At 42.6% G+C, this 21,964-nt stretch overlaps 1 protein-coding gene across 2 annotated transcripts in view; it reads right to left on the reverse strand.

Moving 5' to 3' along the window:
• Nucleotides 1–21,964, reverse strand: part of sptb (spectrin, beta, erythrocytic) — a 65,199-nt gene that overhangs the window by 34,282 nt on the left and 8,953 nt on the right. Inside the window, exons 1-10 of one of the 2 annotated variants that reach the window (XM_080414461.1) lie at nucleotides 20,395–20,521; nucleotides 9,035–9,186; nucleotides 8,577–8,750; nucleotides 6,148–6,245; nucleotides 3,516–3,596; nucleotides 3,150–3,265; nucleotides 2,888–3,000; nucleotides 2,436–2,623; nucleotides 1,754–1,871; nucleotides 88–246 (exon numbers count right to left, since the gene is read on the reverse strand). In XM_080414461.1, the coding sequence (XP_080270587.1) occupies nucleotides 88–246; nucleotides 1,754–1,871; nucleotides 2,436–2,623; nucleotides 2,888–3,000; nucleotides 3,150–3,265; nucleotides 3,516–3,596; nucleotides 6,148–6,245; nucleotides 8,577–8,750; nucleotides 9,035–9,186; nucleotides 20,395–20,479 (1,284 nt within the window). In that variant the 5' untranslated portion in view covers nucleotides 20,480–20,521. Of the gene's footprint in view, nucleotides 1–87; nucleotides 247–1,753; nucleotides 1,872–2,435; nucleotides 2,624–2,887; nucleotides 3,001–3,149; nucleotides 3,266–3,515; nucleotides 3,597–6,147; nucleotides 6,246–8,576; nucleotides 8,751–9,034; nucleotides 9,187–20,394; nucleotides 20,522–21,964 lie in introns of those variants that run through there. The other variant, XM_080414460.1, reaches the window with a different exon arrangement.

A 21,964-nucleotide genomic window follows, 5' to 3' on the forward strand; every position in this document is an offset into this window, starting at 1 on the left:
TGAAAAATATATTTTTTCATTTCAGCAGGTCTTAGGTTAACTGATGCCACTGGTGATGTAAATCATAGTGGTGTTGTTGTTGTGTACCTGAGCGACAAGCCTCTGGTTCTCCAGGAGCCAGGTCTCTCTCATGGCAGCCTTCCTGTCGAACCGCCTGGCCATCTGCTCCAGTTTCTCCTGTCTGATCAGCTCGTCCCTCAGGACACGCTCCCGCTCGTGCTCCGCCCTCTCCAGACGCTCCCAGCCCTGTGCATAAAACAAACCCACAGGAAGTCTCAGTAGAGTTGTGGACTGTTTTGGTGGATGCTTTTATCAAAGATGCTTGACAATAACATGAGGGATTTTTTGTTTTTAGAACCATCAGGATCCAGTCATAATGTATCTCCTAAACCTGTCAGTACGAGCGCCATGGACCTGAACTGAACTATATAGGACATTGTATCATCTTTGTTTTTCATCATGTTGCTTACTTATTACAGTATGTAACTTTTGGCAAAAACTGCATATTGTTATAAAAACTTACATTGTTGGATTACTATCATTCAATTATTTCATGGGCTAAATGCTGTCGCAGGATTGTTTATTCTGTTTTGTCCATTCAATTGAATGATATGACTGGGTTTCAAACAAGAATTTTGAGGGACAGGGGTGCTTGTCCAAAACCATAAAATTGTCATTATTTTAAAGTCATACTGTATACTGTGAAACTTTTTCAAAAGTCTTTTACTGGTATATTTTTCCACAATAACCATTCCACATACAGTAGGCTAAATGATTTTTTTTAAGTAGGCACTGGAAATGTATTTATTGATGTATTTTACAGTTAATAAATACAATTTCTGACAACTACTCAAAAATAACTATAGTAAATATAGTATAGAATAGGACCCTGCACCATTCCCTTTTGTGTGGCAGGTTCTGTATAGACAAAGCTGTAATGACCAGGAAGTCGCCAACAATACTTCTTAAAATGAATGTTCCACAGTATGACTTCAATTCTCAGTTGTGAGACTATATTAACTTTCCAGAATAGGATACAACAATTGCTTTTCTTTTTTAACCACATGAACCTTAGCATCCCTAATCTGGGCATAATAAGCGAACAATTCCGCAAAAATAGCAGATCTACAAGCTCACAACGTTAATTAGATCCACTCGCTGTGGATCGGCTATTTTAGGCATAGGAATTCGTTTTTAGAGGGGGAAAAGGAGGGGACCAATAGACCCCTGGGGGACCCCCGTCAACTTAGGCTTTAAGTAGTTAAAGGACGACTTCACCCATTTTCTACCTATATTCAGAAAATTGGTCACTAATAGTCCTTATGGTACCATTTTTGTCGACCCGGTCTGTGTCTCAGAGGAGGGCTGTGGACAGTTCAGAAACGCGTCTACCAGTGACATCATCGGTGGTGAATCAAAGATAATAGAAACTGCAGGCTTTCTATTCCTGGAAAGTTAGCATGCTATTATGGGAGCCATTGTTCTTACGTTAATCCAACAAATAAATAATTGTGAATGTGAATTGTTTAAAAAAAAAAACCTGCCTAATGATGATGTCACTGGTAGTCGGGCTTCTGAAGTGTCCACAGCCCTCCTCTGAGACACAGACCGAGTAGATTTTTTTTACCATTTTATCATGAGCATTAGTGAGGACCAATTATATGAAGATAGGTTGAAGATGGGTGAAGCCGTCCTTTAAAGCAGAGTTCATTTATTTACAAGAACTCTATGTTTTCTCAGTGTGGAGTCTCACCCTGTTGATATCTGCGACCAAGGCTCCTTCTTTAGGGGTGTAGACCCTCTGGTTGTTGGCCCGCATTCGACTCTGGATGGTGAATAGCAGCACTTCCAGGTTGCCCTTCTCCTGAAATCTGGGAACAATGAAATTCAAACAAAGCAATGTCATAACTGACAAGGAGAAATCTAATACAAAACATTCTATTTATTCTGGAAAACAGCACAACTCACATAAACCTCTGTCATAAAACAAAGGTAAAAGTTACACCAAAGTTACAGTAGTTATTAATATCAATGGTGACATGAATAAAAAATATGTATGTATGTATGTATGTATGTATGTATGTATGTATGTATGTATGTATGTATGTATGTATGTATGTATGTATGTATGTATCTACTGTATGTATCTACTGTATGTATCTACTGTATGTATGTATCCTAACTTAAATATAACAGATTTTGGTTGAATGGAATGGAATGGAATGGAATGGAATGGAATGGAATTGAATTGAATTGAATTGAATTGAATTGAATTGAATTGAATTGAATTGAATTGAATTGAATTGAATTGAATTGGGGGACCAGATACTGTAGCACCAATTGTCCCTTTCTAATTTGGGAAAACATTATTTTTATAAAATACCCCAATTTTGCATTACTATCTTACTACTAACTGCTGTCTAGTGTGAACTCACTTGGGTGGCTTCTCTACAGTGCGGTAGGAGTTGAAGGCCTGTAGCTGCTGCTGGACTCCTGTCAGGGAGTTGGCTAGTTTCCGGTTGTTCAACACAATGATGGTTTGCTCGATCCACGTGAGCAGATCTGAGGCCAGCGTCTCATATTTGTCTATCATCTTCTCAGTCTCAATAGCCTGATCCAGAACCTAAAATGTAACGGTTAGATGAGACAAAGTCACGGGAGAAAATGCATTTACACAGACATGTACATATACTGTAGCAACACATGTACAAAACACGCACACACGCACACGCACACGCACACGCACGCGCACACGCACACGCACATGCACACACACACACACACACACACACACACACACACACACACACAAACACAAACAGAACACATGGTGGACAGCAGGCACACACATACAGTAGCACCATTGGCACACATACAGTATATTCACCTTGCCAACTCTCTTGCCCTCAACAGCAAGTTGCTTCATCTTTGAGAAGTAGTGGTAGAACGCCACAACGTACGTGATGATAGACTTCTCATCAGGGTTCTCTGTGAACACATCTGCAAGAAACGCACAACACAACAACAAACATTCAGTCAGACAGTCAGTCAAGTACTGAGAGCCAAAGCAGTGAACACAGTAACCCAGCCCAGGACTCCAGGGTTTATGCTCATAAATAGAAGTTCTAGAAGAAGACCCGTCAACTTGCCTTCTGGGTCCAGCAGTTTGGTCACCCCAAGCCCCTGCTCCGCTACGTTGAAGGCGCTCTGGAGGTTGTGGGTTGGGTTGGACTTCTTCAGACTGTTATAATCCACTAGATCTGGCCTGGGAGAGACGGAGAAAGATGGAAATGGAAATAGGAGACAGAGAGAGAGAGAGAGAGAGAGAGAGAGAGAGAGAGAGAGAGAGAGAGAGAGAGAGAGCGCAAAAGGACAAGACAAAAAGAGAGAGTGAAAGAGATGAACGATGAGTGGAGAATGAAGACGAGAGACATTGAGCAGGCAGGTTTTGTGCGTGTTTACATTGATGGAGACAGGACCTGCAAGAGTGGATTGGGCGATTCATCTCTGCTTACCGGTGTTTGTGTATGAGGGCGTTGAAGGCCATGCCGTCTTTCCAGCTGGTGGTGAAGTTGGTGATGTTGACGTTGGGATATCTGCGAAAAGAAAGCCAGAGGGATGTCACTGGCTGTGCAGCGGTAACATTGCAGAGAAGCTTCTGGTCCAGATCAGTTGCCAAGTTCCATTATGTTAGCATTAGCCACCATGGCTAAACAAGAGCCACCGATCCTGTAGCTTTAAGGTTTGAAGAATGAAATGTGCATCGATCCCACATGCCACAAACCTGTAGAACTGTAAAGGATACTCTGCAAACCATGAGCTCACTTTTCATGTCATTCTTTCTGCTGCTCTTTCCATTGTTCGGTTTTAGCCTATCTGTGACAGGGTATTTCTATCAGTCTTTCTTTTATGTAGTGTTTGTACAGTCCAGCCAGCCAAGTTTCCCTGGTGGGGCAATCAATATTTCACCTCAAATTTTTACTTGAACTAGAGCTGGACCTAGAAGCAGTTGCAATCAATTTTAAAACCAATCCTTGGGAATCCTGTTAGACAGAATGTGAAATCTGCAGAACTATCCAGCATAAAGAGTACATCTGGGGTCTGCAACATTTTTCAGGCGACGGACCCCTTAGATCAGTGGCTTTTTCTTGTCAAGGACCACCAAATTACTATGTATTTGGCTGAGGACATTTGAAAATATTTTGTGCCAGGGTCCCACATACAAGATTTTTGGAAAATAGCCAATAGGTTAAAGTGGTTCAAGTGGATTTGATGCTATATTAATCAATTTTGCTGGGGACCCCCTGGAACGCTCTCAAGGACCCTGGGGGTCCCCGGACCCCACTTTGAGAACCACTGCCTTAGATGAAGCAGGGAACACTACATATTGTATAATATTGTTGCATTTTTTGTATATATATATATATATATATATATATATATATATATATATATATATATATATATATATATATATATATATGTATTTATATAATGTTTTCATTTTCCAAAGAAATTGTCAAAATAATTGAAAAAAGTAATTGAAAAAACACAACCCTCACGCATTAGAAGGACAATATCAGTCACCAGAACCAAGGACATGTGTTTTCAATTAATCTAACATGGTTAAAATGGAGTTGGAAGTTACAATGGGCTTGTATAGGAAGGGGGGCGGTATTTAGACAATATCAAATGTCTAAATACCGAATCAAGCAATTTAAAAACTGTCTGGGGTGCTCACAAAAGACTGAGTAGATGTTTAAATGACCCCAAACATGTTGTGAAATATCCCTTTAAGCAGGCTTTACTCAGCTAATGAATGTAGCTCTAAGCGTAAGTTCAATAAGGAAGATCTCTTCTCTCACACTTTCACATTTGAGCTTTAGTTTATTGATGAGAATTCTCAACAAATATCCTTTCATTCAGTGGCGTGCACAGACATTTTGAGGGGCAGGTGCTCAAGTAAAAAAAAAGGGCACCTTGTGCGGCATGCGGAACCACCGGCTGCCCTAGTAGTGTGATATTTATTACAGGCACATCTTGTAAGTCGTAATTGCATATGTATTTGTTTCAATAGCCATATGCTGTCTGATGCAGATGTGTTTATTTTTTCTCAAAAGGGCACTTCTGGTCCAGAGGGCAAAGGGCAGGTGCTCTAGCACCACCTAGAGTCTATCTGTGCACGTGCCTGCTTTCATTCACAGCTTGAAGCGTGAGAGCTAGTAGCCAATCGGAATCTGCCAATCTGCAGTCAGCCAATCAGGCGATTGGGCTCCGTCTTTAAATATCACTGCCTCTGATCCTGTTATTCTCTTTTCAGCAAGCCGACGAGCAATCCACCTCCATCCCCAGCTCCACCTCATTAAAAGTCTAAATTGTCTGTAGTTGAGATGGAAGGAGGTTCATTTGCACTGCCAGCGTCTTAGACTCCAGGGGAGTTCTCGCCCTATTAAAGGCTTACTATTAATCATATCATTTATGTTAAACGTTAACAGAGTTTAAATCGCAAAATGTTCAATAAAACATTTTGTTTGCATCAACTTGATCTCTCCTTTATTGAACTTGTGTAAGTAACAGAAAGGTACGTAAAAAAACTGTGGTGTTTCAGTTTTTGATTTTTTTTTGCACAATGAAAAAGAGCAGTGATTTAAACAGTTTGATCTATGCGTGAAGTGGTGCGTGACCACTTTATTATCTACTCATAACAGTTTTCCTGCCTTTTGCTGGCAGCTAATAGACCTTTAGTCCTGTTCACTGTGCTTACAGTGTACGATAAAGTTGGATTACTAAACTATTTGATTTTGGCATCCTTTGTTAGAGTACTCTCAATGTGGGTATTGCTTCCCCCTTTGTTTAGTATTGATGTGTGAATTGTGTAAGATTGAGTTTTTTTTTTGCTCCACCAACTCAGATAAAGAGTTCTACTTGATCTGTGCCTACACTGTAGTTTTCGAAGATACTCTGTCACTCAGCCCGTTTTTATTCCTGCTGCCTGCAACCCGCTGTTACTTTGAACAGTGCACTCCATATGCTGGTACTATTTCTTCCTTTGTTCCGTAGTGAGTTCAATGCAGTTTTGTGAGATGACATTCTGTTTCACAAAAACAACTTATACTTCTTATACTTCTGCCACTCCCTCCCACTCACCCTGCCGTCTTCATCTGGCACCACAGGAGAAGAGCGTCCTTGGCCGAGCGGGTCTGCTTCTGGTCGGCCTGACCGGTCTCCACGATGATGTCCTGGATCTGAAAGGAGCCAGAGCAGAAGAAGATGAGGGAAAAAACTCATAGCTATGAGCTTGTAGATCTGCTATTTTTTTCAAATCTTAGAATATGTATATTTTTTTTAAAGCGAAAATTTTTAACTCAAATCTTTGCTTCTGGGGGTCCCTGGAACAAAGCATTTTGAGATGGGGGTCCGCGGCCAAATACATATCTCAAAATATGTTGTTCCAGGGACCCCCAAGAAGCAAAGATTTGAGTTAAAAATGTTTGCTTTAAAAAAATATATATATATATTCAAAGATTTGCACACATTTTCACGATTTTTCAAAAATAGCAGATCTACAAGCTCACACAGAGTGACACGCTATGATCTGCTATTTGCTATTTCTTTTAAAGAAATCGTGAAAATGTGTGCAAATCTTTGAATATATATACATTTTTTTACTCAAATCTTTGCTTCTGGGGGTCCCTGGAACAATATATTTTGAGATGGGGGGTCTGCGGACAAATACATATCATTTTGGCGGTCCTTGACATTAAAAAGGTTTGAGAACCACTGATATTATAGCAACATCCTTTTTTTTCTTTCTTTTTTTTTACTGTTAGGATTTCGAAGTTAAAAATGTTCGCTTTAAAAAACATATATATTCAAAAATAGCAGATCTACAAGCTCGTAACGCGGCACTTGGCGCTATAAGCTTGTAGATCTGCTATTTTTTAATAACCCAAAGTATAAAATAATGGTTATAGCTAAAACTCTAAAATGACACAGTATGTGTTCCCAGATTGAATGGGTTAAAATAGCATCAAAATCATTTGAACCACTTTCACCCTATTTTATCCTTCAGCTATTCAAACATAGCCAATCTACATGCTCACAACGCGTCGCACAGCTCACCTTTGTGAGCTAGTAGTGTTGAGCACTGAGCATTTTTTAAAACACAAATGTCCCTGACCCTGGCACAATATTGTTTCAGATGGGGGTCTGTAGCCAATCAAGTTGGGAGTCCTTGAAATGAAAACGTTTGAGAACCACGAATTTAGAGTACGCAAACAGGGAGTATTTCATGTTCAAGTGACATATAAACATCCCTTTGAAATTCATAATTTGTAACATCATGAGACAAAATTTGTGTTTCATTTGTGTGTTTAATTTTTGTAAAACAAAGACTGCAATGTCAGTTGCTTTAGTACATCGGCAAAGTTATTTCCCAGTCTGGATCTGTGCTAATTGAAACCGTAGTCAAATTGATAGGAGTACGAGGAGGTGGAGGCGTGTTCATTATCGAGGTTCTTCTTATTTTCCCACACAGTGGGCTAGTAATTAGAGCGGTGATGAGATCTGAGAGACAGGGCCCAGGGAGAAGACTAAATTTAGCCCGCTTTGGTTCTCTGGCTGTTTTCATATCATAAAGAAGCAGACAGGAGTGAGTGAATTGCTTTTAGTTTGTCTATTCTTTTCTTTTTTGTGTGTGAAAGGGTTGAATAATGCATACTGTTTGAACCAGCGCTGACTAAAAATAACTGGGCTGCTGTCAAATTAAAAATAAATACACTATTTTTCAACCAGAAGATGAAGCGAATCAAACAGACATGTTCTGATGTTCTCCGTGAGCTGCTAACAAGGGACAATGGTGGCTGCTACCTGAATCCTGCTCGGAAAATTGACGTTAAGACTACAGTAGTAGAGTACAGGATATCTCTACGCTGGTTAGCTAGGTTATCCTCGTGAAGCAGAGCAGCCCTGCCTGATGCACAGAAGCCTACTATAACCCTTGTACAGGGGGGATTATTTGGGTGATGTTTTGTTTCTTACCAGGGAGATCTGGGTTCTCAGTGTTTCCCAAACAATGGGTTGGGATTTTTATGTTTCCTATAATTTTTTACAAATTATTATTTCAAAAGATTTTCCAATTATTATTAATAAACATAAAGAATTTCATGAATTAAAGAATTTCATGAATTTTCAAGTCTTTTGAGTCTCGAGCAAAACATTTTGGGAATCACTGCACTAGAGTTTTCCAAATGTGACATCTGACATGGGTGTGGTAATGGTGGACGCAGATTAACAGCAACCACATGGGGCAAACATTCCATGAAAATAGCTGATCTACAAGCTCATGCATCGTAATGCTGGACTGGACCAAGTATAAAGCTTTTGGGGGTATATACAGTAGGGTTTAAATTGTTAACTTAACTCAGAGATTAGATATTTGACATCATCACCCCATTAAAATGTCTCTGAAGGCGTGATGCACGATTATTTTCACTGATCATAATTGATATTTTCAGGCCAAGCTTGAAGCATGAAGTGATCCGATTGAAACGTGCAGAACTGGGTTCCTGGTTTACCTGGAAGCGCAGGATGATGGTCCAGATGAGACCCAGGATGAGGCGGTGGTTGCCATCCACGATGTCATGGGAACCCATGTTTTCCAGGTGGACTCTCTGCTCCTTGAGGAACTGCAGGGCCTTATCCACATTCTCCAAACAGTGGATACGCATGCGACCCTTAGTAGGCCTTGGCTGGGAGAGAGAGAGAGAAAGGGGGTGGGGTGGGGTGGGGTGGAAGAAGACAGTTGAGAACAAGAAAAAAGACAGATGTAACCATATCAAGCTGGGGATTATAGTTATTGTGGAGTAAGTAGGACTTCAGAGCAAGAACACCTGCACACACACACACACACACACACACACACACACACACACACACACACGCGCGCGCGCACGCTCACACACGTGCGTGTACGCACACACTAGACTAGAGAGGATTGTGTTCCAGATTGTCTGGGTTAACAGCAGCATCGTACCAGTCGTTCTCCGGAGAGAACCTCCAGTAGTTTGATGAGCATGCGTCCATCCCTCAGATCCAGATAGAGGTCAGAGATCCGACAGCCAACCCGAGACAGGATGGAGTTGACCCACTTGGTGAAGGTCTTCTTCTGGACAGCCTCACGCTCATCTGATGAGGTTAAGAATAATAGAAATGAAAAACATGATCTCCTAACACTAAGATATATTACTTCTCGTCGCAATATAGCTAAATTAGGAAATGCGTTAATAGCAACAAAATAAAATTAAGCAAAGATTTTGCTGAGAGGCAGATGACAATGGATACAATTTTACAATGTATACTGTACATACGTTTAAAATATCAAAAATATGTGTTGGGGTGACCCAATAGCAGAATGGTTAAGGTTGATTTGATTTCATTTATTTAGCACAAAGTTTTAAAACAAAACAAAAACAGTACACAAAATATAGGAGGGAAGAGTGCCAGGAGAAGGCCGAAGCCCAAAGTTCTTATACGAGACCTCTACCTATGTATAACCACATTAGTAGGACATGATTTGCAAACAACAATTAGCCAACAAAGTTGGCACGCATGATTATAGAATTACAATTGACATGATTGCGTCATAAATAAATAAAAATTACATGAATGACATGATTAATGATAATAATTATTGATATAGTATATCAATAATATATCTATATAAATATATAAAAAGATTTTTTTGTTTTTGTCGCATTCCTAAGCCAATGATTTGATGACCTACCGGAGACATTAGCATTCTTCCGCCGTTCTTCAAATAAATGGCTTAGGAATGCGACAAAAACAAAGAATTCTCCATGAATTCAAGGCTTCATGGGTAATTGATAGAAAAAAAGTATTTTTTTCGGTGAACTACTCCTTTAAAGGCCTCCTCCAGGGACTTGGTGTGACTGGCTAATCTCTCTACCAGTCCGAGTCAAAATGAAGTGTACAGCAAGGGGAATGAAAGGACATTTCATACTCACTCTAATGCAATAGGACACTGCAGAACATACTGTACATATCAGCAGGGTTGGAAAGCAACTCATTAATGAATTGTGCTCTTGTTACTGTAATTGAGCAGCTTATTCATTTGAGCTTTTTTTAAAAAACTTTCTAAATCTAATTCTACTTTCACTTGAGTGGACGTTTGATGAAGTATTGCATTCCACAACTTTTGGAAAGGTACACATTACAGAGTAGCCTACAGCTATGCTATTATGGCCCAATCAGGTGGAGATTCCATTAAAGTTTGCGTTGAACCTATTTTCCCTCATAGTCCGTCTTTGAATAAGCTTTCTTATATAGAAGGCTACAGTCAGAATGCCACAATGATCCTTTCATGTCACCATATGTAACAAAGTACCTGTTACTCAGAGTAGTCTTCAAAAGAGCTACTTGTGTGCTTATACTTGAGCAGTTTTCAACACAGGTAATCTTACTTCTACTTGAGCACTATCTATGTCAAGTAACAGTACTTCTTGAGTAGGACATTCTAGTACTATTTCCATCCCTTTATATCAGCACACTTAGTAGTATCATCAATAATACCAATGAATATTCCCATAGCACAGATTAGCGTTAATTTTACCATATGGCTGATAAAGAAGCAGCGCTCTCGTAATTATACCTAGAAAACATAAGCACCGTGGAGAAGCGTGGGTGTACATATGAAAATATCTTAGCACCTGTAGGGCAGATTTGGTATGAACAACTTACAAAGGTCCAAAGAGAGTGAAAAGCACCATTTGGCCAGACTGACACATTAAAACGCATCCCAATTCGCAGGCAGATGTGACACCTACTCAGCAGTGAAAATAAAAACCGACTGCCACCGTACCATATGTGCATATGACCCAGTGTTCTCTGTTCTGCTGCTGAGACTGAATGCTGCGTGTCTGTGGAGGTGGGTGATGTGGGCAGTAGCAGTTGCTGTGTGGGTGGCGATGGGATTGATTAAATGTAATAATATTGTTGCTGAGCAGATAAATTGTCGCTTTCGGTAAAACTCTAACGGTTAGCCGCAGGGTTAAGTAATGTAAATATGTAATGCTAATATACCGGTACTCCCATTTATAATAATAATGATAATACATCAGACTTAGAGATCACTTTTCTTGGTCCTCAAAAATGCTTTACATAAACTAAAGAAATAAACAACTTTGAATGAAAATAAATAAAAGAGATGGAGGCAACAAAAAAGAAAACCAAACTAGAAAAGTGCCCTCCTCACAGTGCAAATCCCTGGGTTGCCTACCCAGGGCTTTGTCAGTCATGGGGTGCAGCCGCCAGGGCACGAGGAAGCTCCGGTGGAAATAAAGTTTGTACAGCAGCCAGACAGTGCAACTGTTCGTATTCGTAGCGAAGTGAAAGCGGTTTTGGAGGTATGCTCTATGGAGGCATCTCTACATGCGATTCAAATGTGGGTATAATTGTATGGTGCGTTCATGATATATACTGTATCACATTTTTTGTAAGAAATAGGATTCGCCCATAATTTCGTGAAGGCAATTGCAGCCAAAGGGTATGAAATATCAAAACCCTGTGCCCAAGATTAGCTGCTCACAGAAAGACGGACGGAGGGACAGACAGAACCACAAAAATGAAAACATAATCCTTCCCCTTCGCCTGTTCTCGCCTGGCGGGCATAGAAATATGTTTAACAAAAAGCAGAATAAAAACATCAAAGTCTAAAAAAAAATTTTTGAGGGTGGTTTACTCCCATTAAAGGAGCTACACCATGAATTAAAAAAAAATATTTGATATTTAATATCATGGATGTCCCTCAAACCTTTTTCAAAAGGTTTGAGCCTAAATCATCACTCAGATATACTCATCCCAAGTCAATTGTCTCTGGCTTATACAGCACTTTCAGCTGCAATACCAAAACGTCCTCTTGTGCAGGGGGGGGCTACTGAGCAATTCTGTCTGTTAAAAAAAAATGGAAAAATTCTGCATAAAAAGAAGCATCTAAGAAAAATACAAAATCGAAAAAAAAACACTTTGAACATTTTTGAACAATTCCACCAAGTGTTTGAGGTGCCTGTTTCACCCACTTCCGGGGGGCGGAGCCAAAATCCGAGCCCGAAGTATTTGTTCGTAGACCCCCACTTAGGGGGGGTAGAAAAAGTTTCGGAGCGATTCGGGCACTTTTCATTTAACATTGGGTTTGCCATCATTAATGTTTGTGACATCATAAACATTTCCATTCTGAGATCGCCTGTTCAGACACGCCCATTCTGGAAATCCATGAAATGAGAAGGAATGACTGAATTTTAAAAAAAAACATTTTTTTGGATACAAGAGACACTGGGGACCCCAAAAAATACAAAAAACCAAGAAAAAAGTGATTTTCATGGTGTAGACCCTTTAATATAATAAACATTAATAATATTAATAATAGTAATGTGAAGCTATGTTCTATGACAAAAAAGTAAAAGTAAAAAGTAAAAGTTTTGGCTTAAAGCACAGCCCCATATACAAATGTCATATTTCAGATGGGAGCTGGCCAAGGGAGGACACAAAATGGGGGGGGTGACATTATGAGAAACTAGGACAGCGGTGGGGCGGTTTTCCTTGTGGAACAATACCAACTTGCTTATAGTTGATTGCACGACGACACATACATCCCTCAGCCTTGACACACATGCCGTTTGGACTGGACTCAAAAACGAATTACATGGATATTGTACTTCCGTATGGGCAGTTCTCAAAGGGTAAGGGTAGGCAACTTTATGTCATAAGTGTTGTTTTAACTCTATTTGGCACACCACAGTCCAGTGTGCTGTCACCTTCGTTATATTTTACACACAAACTGTCGTCATAGCATGGACATTGTCAAACAGGGTCCAGTTCTAAATGACTGGTTTGAGGCCTCACATTTGTATCTGAACACATCAAAGAGCAAAGAGTTGATTTTATATTTTAGACATGATCCTCAAACACCCACTCTGTCTAGCTATTATCAGAGGAGAGGAGTATGAGGTGGTATAAATATCTTGGTCTTATTATAGATCACAAACTATCCTGGTAATGTGCTGATGCTATTTTTAAAAAGGGCCAACAGCGCATGTACTGTACATTCTTAGAAAACTGATGTTTTGTAACATTGATAACGTAATTCTCACTCTATTTTATAAATATTTATTGAGAGTATCCTCTGTTATTGCATTGTGAGCTGGTATGGACATTCCAAAATCACACAAAATCACAAGAACAAATGAGGGTAAAGCCAACGCCGTCTCACCCCCAAAAGTCATATTGTGAGGGGACACATTTCTGGGACAAATGTGACCAAACGTCAACATGTGACTTGAAAGGGCGGTGCAAAAAAATCATCTTTTGGGGAATATGATTTACGATTCTGTCCCGATTATTAGACGACGCGCCACCGTCTTTTTAACAGTTTTTTTGTCGGACTGTCAAAAATGTTGAGAACGCCCCAAAAGTCAACATGTGACTTTTCTTCTAGTCACATGTTGATGTTCGTTCAAGAAGTCACAATATGACAATCTGACCGGCTTGGCCGCGTGCTACAACAAACAAAATCAACGTTTGTGGGTGGGTAGCTGGCATGGGTGGGTGATTTCTGTCGCTGCACTACCGTCTCCTATAGTTTGGTCACGCACTGTTCAGTAGAGAGCAGAACTGTGAGGGATAGCGTGTTCCTCCGCACACAATATGCTCTTTTGGTGAAACTCCTCACTGTCAGATGAAAAGAAGCCACTGGTGATCCATGTATACCGTAGCAGACATGGTTGCCTACACCTTCCCCAGACCAAACAGTAGAGGTTGGCAATGATAGGGACTATACAAACATGGGGTAAAAGAGAAACAGTGGGAAAATCATGTACCGCCTGTACCTGACCAGGCTGACTGAGAATGCATGTACAGTTTACATGTTATCCACTTTCTAGGGAGTTCCAGGCACTGCCTTCATGCTGGAGCCGAGGTATAGATACTCAAAAACCAAACGAGTAATCTAATTTATTCACATGGCAATAACTCAATTAAAAAAGATCCGGGAAGCAATGGGGAGTTTGGGAAAATACAAGTAATAGGGTATGTGGAATACATGCACTAAATTATGTGGAATATGAAAAAGAGGATATGTGTGTGTGTGTGTGTGTGTGTGTGTGTGTGTGTGTGTGTGTGTGTGTGTGTGTGTGTGTGTGTGTGTGTGTGTGTGCGTGCGTGCGTGCGTGCGTGCGTGCGTGCGTGCGTGCGTGCGTGCGTGCGTGCGTGTGTGCGTGTGTGCGTGTGTGCGTGCGTGCGTGCGTGCGTGCGTGCGTGCCTCGTCTCCACACCATGTTTATTCCACCTCCCAGATATGAGTGCAAAGGACTGCATCCTTAATGACTCTTGTAATAAATGATTCAGACCCCAGGGCAAGGAACAGCCTGAGAGAAGAAACACGAGGAGAAGGAAAGAGAGGGAAAACATGCACAGAAATAGAGGCAGAGGAGGCAAAGACAAACCAGAGCAGGGGGAGAAGAAACAGACAGAGGAAGAGAGGGAGGAAGAAGAAATGAGGGAGAGAAGGGGGGCAGAGAGAGAGAGAGAGAGAGAGAGAGAGAGAGAGAGAGAGAGAGAGAGAGAGAGAGAGAGAGGGGGGGGGGGATGGAGGAAAGTAAAGATAAAACAGAGAAATAAAGTTGGTTGGGGGCAGGCACAGACACAAGAGGGGAAAAGGGATCAAAGCGAGACACACACACACACACACACACACACACACACACACACACACACACACACACACACACACACACACACACACACACACACACACACACACACACACACACACACACAGACAGACAGAGACAGAGACAGACAGAGAGGCACATACTTTTAGGTTCAGTCTACACTGTAATAATTACAGTAATAATAAATAATAAAATCTGGATTGGTCTCTGTAGACTCTACAGAGACCAATCCAGAAATGATAAGAACAGGAAAGAAACATTAGCTGTCCCCTGAACAACCCAGTATCCACTGATACCATCCTTTTGGTAGCCTCACAGACAGTCAAAGGGAGCCTATAGCTGTGTTTACTGTTTACTTAGCCATGAGCTGCGAAGTTCATTAAATAAATCATGCTCCTCCCTACTCCCAAAAGCAAAAGAACACCAGAACCACCATGTAGGTAACCATCCTATGCAATAGTAATAGCAATTAAAACATGCAATATAGTAATGTACCTTGGGCTCTGTGGGGCTGAAAGCCCCATTAAGAGCATCAGACGCCTTTGCATCAGCAATTCAGGAACACTCGCGTCACATTATGTCAGCAGTATGGGAAAGGGGAATAAGAGGTACACATAACATAACCAACCTTAAGGTGGTATCACAAAGCCTTGTATGTACCAATGGCAGGCAAGAGTAAAATACAATACCCACCTTAAGGTGGAACCACAGTGCTTGTGTAGTGTGTGACAGTGAGCTTGTGTTTGCACGCATGGACCTAGTTAGAAACCCATGACAAATGTGTTGTGAGCTATTTGGGATGCTTTCTCTTATGGGAGAGAGACTTACTGAGGAAAAAACAAATAAGACAGATGCTATCTCTTATGGGAGAGGGACTTACTGAGGAAAAACCAAATAAGACAGAAGAATTATGGGATTGAGGACAGACTGGGAGAAGACCGATAGGACCAGTTCATGTGTGTGTGTGTGTGTGTGTGTGTGTGTGTGTGTGTGTGTGTGTGTGTGTGTGTGTGTGTGTGTGTGTGTGTGTGTGTGTGTGTGTGTGTGTGTGTGTGTGTGTGTGTGTGTGTGTGTGTGTGTGTGTGTGTGTGTGTGTGTGGGGGGGGGGGGTGTGGCTAACACTAAATGGTTCCACAAACTCTAAGTAACAGCACTTCTCTAATACACAAGCTGCTTAACGAAGGGAACCTTCCAGGTTCCCTGTGAATAATGCCTGTTCAGTCTCACCCCAAATTCTCGTATGAGCTTTAGGAACACTGTACACTACGTGCAAGCAGGAGCAGTGTAAAAAATACTAATAATAATACTGTCAACATAATAGTGAAAATGCATTTCAACAGTCAATTACGGTCTGTATGGCACAGTGCTGAAGCTTATAATAAAATGTAAAAAACCCAAAACAAGTTGGTTGCACACCAACAGATCTGAACCTTTACCTTGTCAATAAATGACTCTCTTTCCCCCCCCCCCCCCAAAGAAACCATCAGATTTGTTTTAATTCCTGTTAATGTGAGGCCTACCAACGTTGGATGTTCCAGGCTTCTCTCTGTGCCAGCGTTATATGGTAGGTACAAGTCTTACTAAACACTGCTCTGTTTCACATGCTTTTACTTAGTGATCTCTCGTCCACCGCTTTGACTCCAGCGACAGACCCATGACTTATTCACGCTGATGGATTTTTCCTGTATACCGGCTGTCTTTTTCCTTTTTTCCCCCCCATAGTCAGCTTTTACTGGAAGTGGCCCAGTGGTCCCAGTCCCACAGTGTGGCCCTGTATTCCTGAGTCATGGCACGTCAGGCAGCACCACTGTTACCTTTGTGCTATTTAAGACACTCCTATCTCAACAGATGAACAGGCGTTTAGTGGTTTTTGCACCAGACACATTTTAGGCATTTTGTAATTCTCACTTAAAAGAAAACGTTGTTTTCCTAAATGATGACGACGAATGCGTCGTTTCACGACATCGGGCATATATTCCGTACACTCGATGACATGAAATGCCGCGTTTTGATTTCATTGTTTTGCAACATTTTGCTGAGAAATACACAGAGGAGACATAGGGTATGTTTTGCCACGGCATATTATTGATCTGCTCACGATCAGAAAAATGGGATTTAGGTTGAAAATCTATGACATGAGGACGAGGGTTGCCTTTAATGCTCTGCGACAAAGGATACATGGCTATTATAAGGATCAGAATTATGGAATGGTTCCTCTACCAACTTTTTCCAACCGGTTTCCCTATCCATAGGCCTGTCACAATCCTGTATTAAAATTGGATAATGGGAGGGTGGGTGGGTGGACCGGCCGGACGGCGGGAGGACCACGGCCACGTCACTCTGACTCAGACATAAACATAAACAAACCCGATACGCCCATATATAGGCATGTCACTATGACATATAGTGCTTGCCAACGTGTCGTCACCACGAGGGGGCGCGGCATAGTAGCTGCAGACATACTGGTGGGGGGGGGCAATGTTAAGTCAACCTGTTTATACCCCACAAAGATGTCCGCCGCTACCAAATGACACTTGTTGACGCCCCCTTCAGGATTTTTGGCACGCACTATATGGAGATTGGGTTGTCCAGAGCCACAGATCCAACCGCTATGCCCATATATGGACATGTGCATATATGGGACCAACTGACTTCAAACTCGGCGTGCACATCAGCAAGGACTCAAGAGAGTGTGGTGCCCGCCGTTGAGTAGTTCGGGATATGCAGTTGTCCAGAGCCAACAATTCAACTGATATGTCCATACGTATACAGGGATATCGAGTTGTCCAGAACCGCCAATCCAATCGATATGCCCATATATGGCCATGCCAATATATGGGCATATACGCCTACTGATGGCATCAGGGATCTACATATATGGGCATTAAAGGGACAAGGACTGACAGATACAGAGATCTCATAAAAAGGGACACAGGTAGACAGACAGATGCAGAGATCTCCATATATGGGCACAAAAGGGACACAGACAGACAGTACTCTGACAAAGCCCCCAACACTTTGACTCAGACAAATCGGAAATAGCAGATCTACAAGCTCAAAACTCGTCACGGTGCGACACTTTTGAGCTTGTGCATCGGCTATTTACACTATTAATGTTTATTTTTTTTACGTATAAAGTTATAAAAAGAATGTTATTTGTTTGCCCTGTGCAACTTTTGTAGGAAAATGTCATAGTAAAAGTAAAATGTCATAATCGTGACAGCCCTACCTATCCATAACTGTAGCATGGAGATCTGTTGCTCCACTGATTTTGTTTACGTAGTGATTTACTGTGTTTGAATTTGTTTTTGCAACTCAGTTAATGTGACAGCTTAAATGTGAACACAAAAATGATTTAAGGGATAGCAAACATTTACCCCTGTTTGTAAACGCTGTGCTACAATGATGGGGTTATGGAAAGTTGTGATTGCTTTCCTTGTACACAGTAAAGTCTTTAGTGATGACTCTTTACCTTTATGGGCATGATATGCCCATAAGTAGAGTTTACATATTATGTAAACTCTACAAACAAACAAAAATCGAATGCAGGACCCAAACACTTTAGTCTCTAGACGAGCATGGATCTTCAACAGGGGGTCCAGGACCCCTAGGGAAGCCTCAGAATTACTCCAGGGGGGTCGCTACATCTTTGTGTGATAGAACTTTTTTTTTAATATTCACCACTTGCAACTCTAGCATCCCTATTCTGGGGGGAACATTCACCACGCGTTGCGGGATTGCCCTTTTCAGCGAAGGTTTGGTGTAGGGGGAAAAGAGCAGACCAAAAAACACTGGTGACGGTGCTGTCAAACAAGTCTATGAAGCTATCTATGAAATCAATGAAAAAGGTATATGTAGCGGGGGTACCTGCTTTGCATGTCTCTCAGCTAAGGGTTACTTGGCCTGAAAAACATTGAAGACCCCTACTCTAGAGCAAGATGAAGCTCTCAGTGGAATGGAGATGTATAGTAGCAGATAGTGTGTGGAGTCAACAGAAACCAAGTCAGCACTGACAATAATACAGAACAGACCAGGATGGAACCACACGTAGACATCAGGAAATGAGCCAAAGACTTAAGTGCAGCAAGAGAATGACAGCCACTCATTGTAAATCGTAATCCCCCCTCCTCTCACTGGCTCTTTCTTTCTTTCTTTCTTTTAGCATTGTGTATAACTACAGGCAGTGGTGTAAGTACATTTACTCAAGTACTGTACTTGAGTCCAATTTTGAGGTACTTTTACTTTACTGGAGTATGTACAATTTTCAGTACTTTTACTTCTACTCCACTACATCTCAGAGGCAAATATTTTACTCCATTACTATTATTTGACCACTTTAGTTACTAGTTACTTTGTAGATTTAGCTTACAAAACATACACACAACTTCAGCCCTTAAACTTTGGCTATTTGAAAATAGCTGATCTACAAGCTCACAGCGTCCATTGCGGTATCGATACTTTTACTTAAGTAACACATGTGAGTACTTTTTCCACCACTGATTGTGTATAGTAACTACAGGTGCTGCTCTGGACTTCACCTCGGCATCTGCCAGGTAGAACAGATCCTCGAGTAGTAATTGTCTGTGACTTTAGCAATGTCCTTGATCATTTGGAAAGACTTGGGAAACCTTCAGAGTTCTCCCACGTATCGGTTTCCACTGCACTCCTCAGAATCAGTCAATACTTGAAATCTACCAGAGGCACGGGGAAAAGGGTTTCTCTCGCTCTCTCTGTCCTCCATCTTCCTGTACTCACTAATGCAATCCTGTCATCGGGGGAGTTGGACAGCAGTAGTGAAAGCCAACAGAAAAACCACAATGATGGACAACCACTCCCCAAAAGTCCTAATAACACGGAGAGTGAGAAGTTGTTAGAGATGGATTTTCGTATGTCTTGTTTTTGTTGTTTTACTGAGTCCACAGAGTCAAATGCAGAAAATCGAAGCATCAAAAACAGTTAAGAAAGGTTAGAACACACTAATTCTACACAGATTCTAGAGCTAGAGATTACATTTTTGGTACATACATTTTTAATAAAGTAAGACGTAGAGAATGGAGAATAAGTAATGAAATGAGGTATTTTCTTGCTTGTAAAGCATGTAACACATGGCATGCTGACAATGAATGGCAGTGAAGGGGAAACAGCGCAACCTTTTTAGGAGTTTGCTCTATGAAATATTCAAAGGCAAGTCAGCAAACAATTGGGGCATGGCGGTGGGATCCGGAAATATTAATAAATAAACACCAAATTATATATATACACTGTATGTATACACACGCACACGCGCACGCGCACACACACACACACACACACACACACACACACACACACACACACACACACACACACACACACACACACACACACACACACACACACACACACTAAGAGGGCCTCTGGTCTTACTTTCTGCTGTCTTCACTGGTTCTCACTACACTAACCTCCCACAAACGTTGCATCACAGCCCACAGCCCCCCGCTCCCTCTTCTCCTCCAAGACCAGGGGAGGGGGGCATTATGAGCAAAAGTATTAGCACTTTCATCTGTAGATGTTGACACACACACACACACACACACACACACACACACACACAGACAGATGCACAGACAGTGACACGCAACTTCTAGAACTTCCACCCTCAACTTTGTACCTTGCAACTGTCTGAAGCGTCCCTCCAGGATGGAGTTGAAGCAGATGTTGGAGGCGCTGTAGCTTAGCCAGCGCGCCCGTTTCATGCTCTTGGCTGAGGAAGAGGAGGAGTTGGAAGATGGGGTGGCAGGGGGAGGATGAGGACGAGGGTGAGGATGTTGGTGCGAGGCGGAGGGAGAGGGTCGCTGCCGCCTGGAGGAGGATGTGGTGGACGAAGAGCACAACGTGGGGGCGAGTCCCGCGGGGCCCCCAGACTCTGGGAGGTGCACGAGTGTCCCATTCTTCTCCGGGTGATGCTCGGGCTCAGGGCAGCGCTGCTTACGCAGACCCCCGTCCCCCCTGTGCAAGGCCGTCCTCTTGGGGTCCTGGGGTCCACGGTGAGCCGGCGGGGTGCTCCTGCTCCGGCTGGTGCTTAGACCCACCCGTACCGGAGCCGCCTCCTTCTCGGCGGGCGCGTGGCGGCCGGTGGATGCCTCCTTGGTCGCCGCCCCGCTACGGGCGGCGGATGCGGTCTCCCTGCTGCTGGCTTTCAGGCTGAGCTTGACCTCTCTCAGCCGTGGCTGGCTGATGGGGGTGGCGCGCAGCAGGCAGGGGCTGCTCATCCTGACCCCAGTCAACAACAACACACGGCCTGGGGTGTCTGGGAAAGGAGCTGGGCTCTCTCAACGTCCCTCCTCGTCTCTCTCCTCTTCTCTCACTGTGTCCTCCTTTCCCGCTTGCCGTCTCGCGCTCGCTCCCTCCTCGTCCTTCCCTCCCTCCCTCCTTCCCACGTCCCTCACTCTCTCTCTCTCTCCATTCTCTCTACCTCCGCTGCTGCGATGATGCTGCCGCTGCTCTCCGAGGCTCAGGCAGCCTTCGGTTCAGCTCAGAGTGGTTTCTCCAGCAGCGCCCCAGCCATGCATACAATATGATCCCGGCTGCACAGGTCCACGTGCTCCCAGCGAGGGCTGGGAGACTCCCTCCCCCTTCTAAACAACACTCCCACATGATGTCACCACACTGGGAAGTGGCGATGCGAGTCAGATGTGACTTCACAAAGTCCACATTCAAGTAAGTACTGTGGCGATGTAATGTGCCAGTGATCGAACAGGCACACGTCTTTGCCAGGGGAAGGGGGGTACGTAAATACCTCAGAGGAATGTGTGTTTGTGTGCTCATGCAAGGAGCAGTGTACAGTGCAAATGCCATTTACATCTAATATGGTTGTGCCTCAAAGGCATGGTGAGACGCATGCCTGCGAGTTCACAAGCGATAAATCACGACTAGGTGTCAGAGCGCTCTCTCTCTTCTTCTTCTTCACTCTCTCTCTCTCTCCTTCCCCCTTTTCCTTCTGTCTCTCTCCCTAAATGTGTTTCTCTTTGCTCCCTCTCTCTTTTCCTCTGCTGACAGGAAACTCTGATTGCATTACTGAAACATCAGTGCAGAAGCACTCAAACACAACAGCACCAACAGCACCCACACAGCAAGCACTCTCCTCACTTAAAGAGACAGAGAGGGAGAAGGCATCCAGGGAGAGTTACTGAATCTGGAGACTGCTCTGACCCATCAAATCTGCCCCCCCCCCTCCTCCC

Source organism: Gymnoscopelus braueri (assembly GCF_963280865.1).
Source record: "Gymnoscopelus braueri genome assembly, chromosome: 19".
Classification (NCBI taxonomy): Eukaryota; Metazoa; Chordata; class Actinopteri; order Myctophiformes; family Myctophidae; genus Gymnoscopelus; species Gymnoscopelus braueri.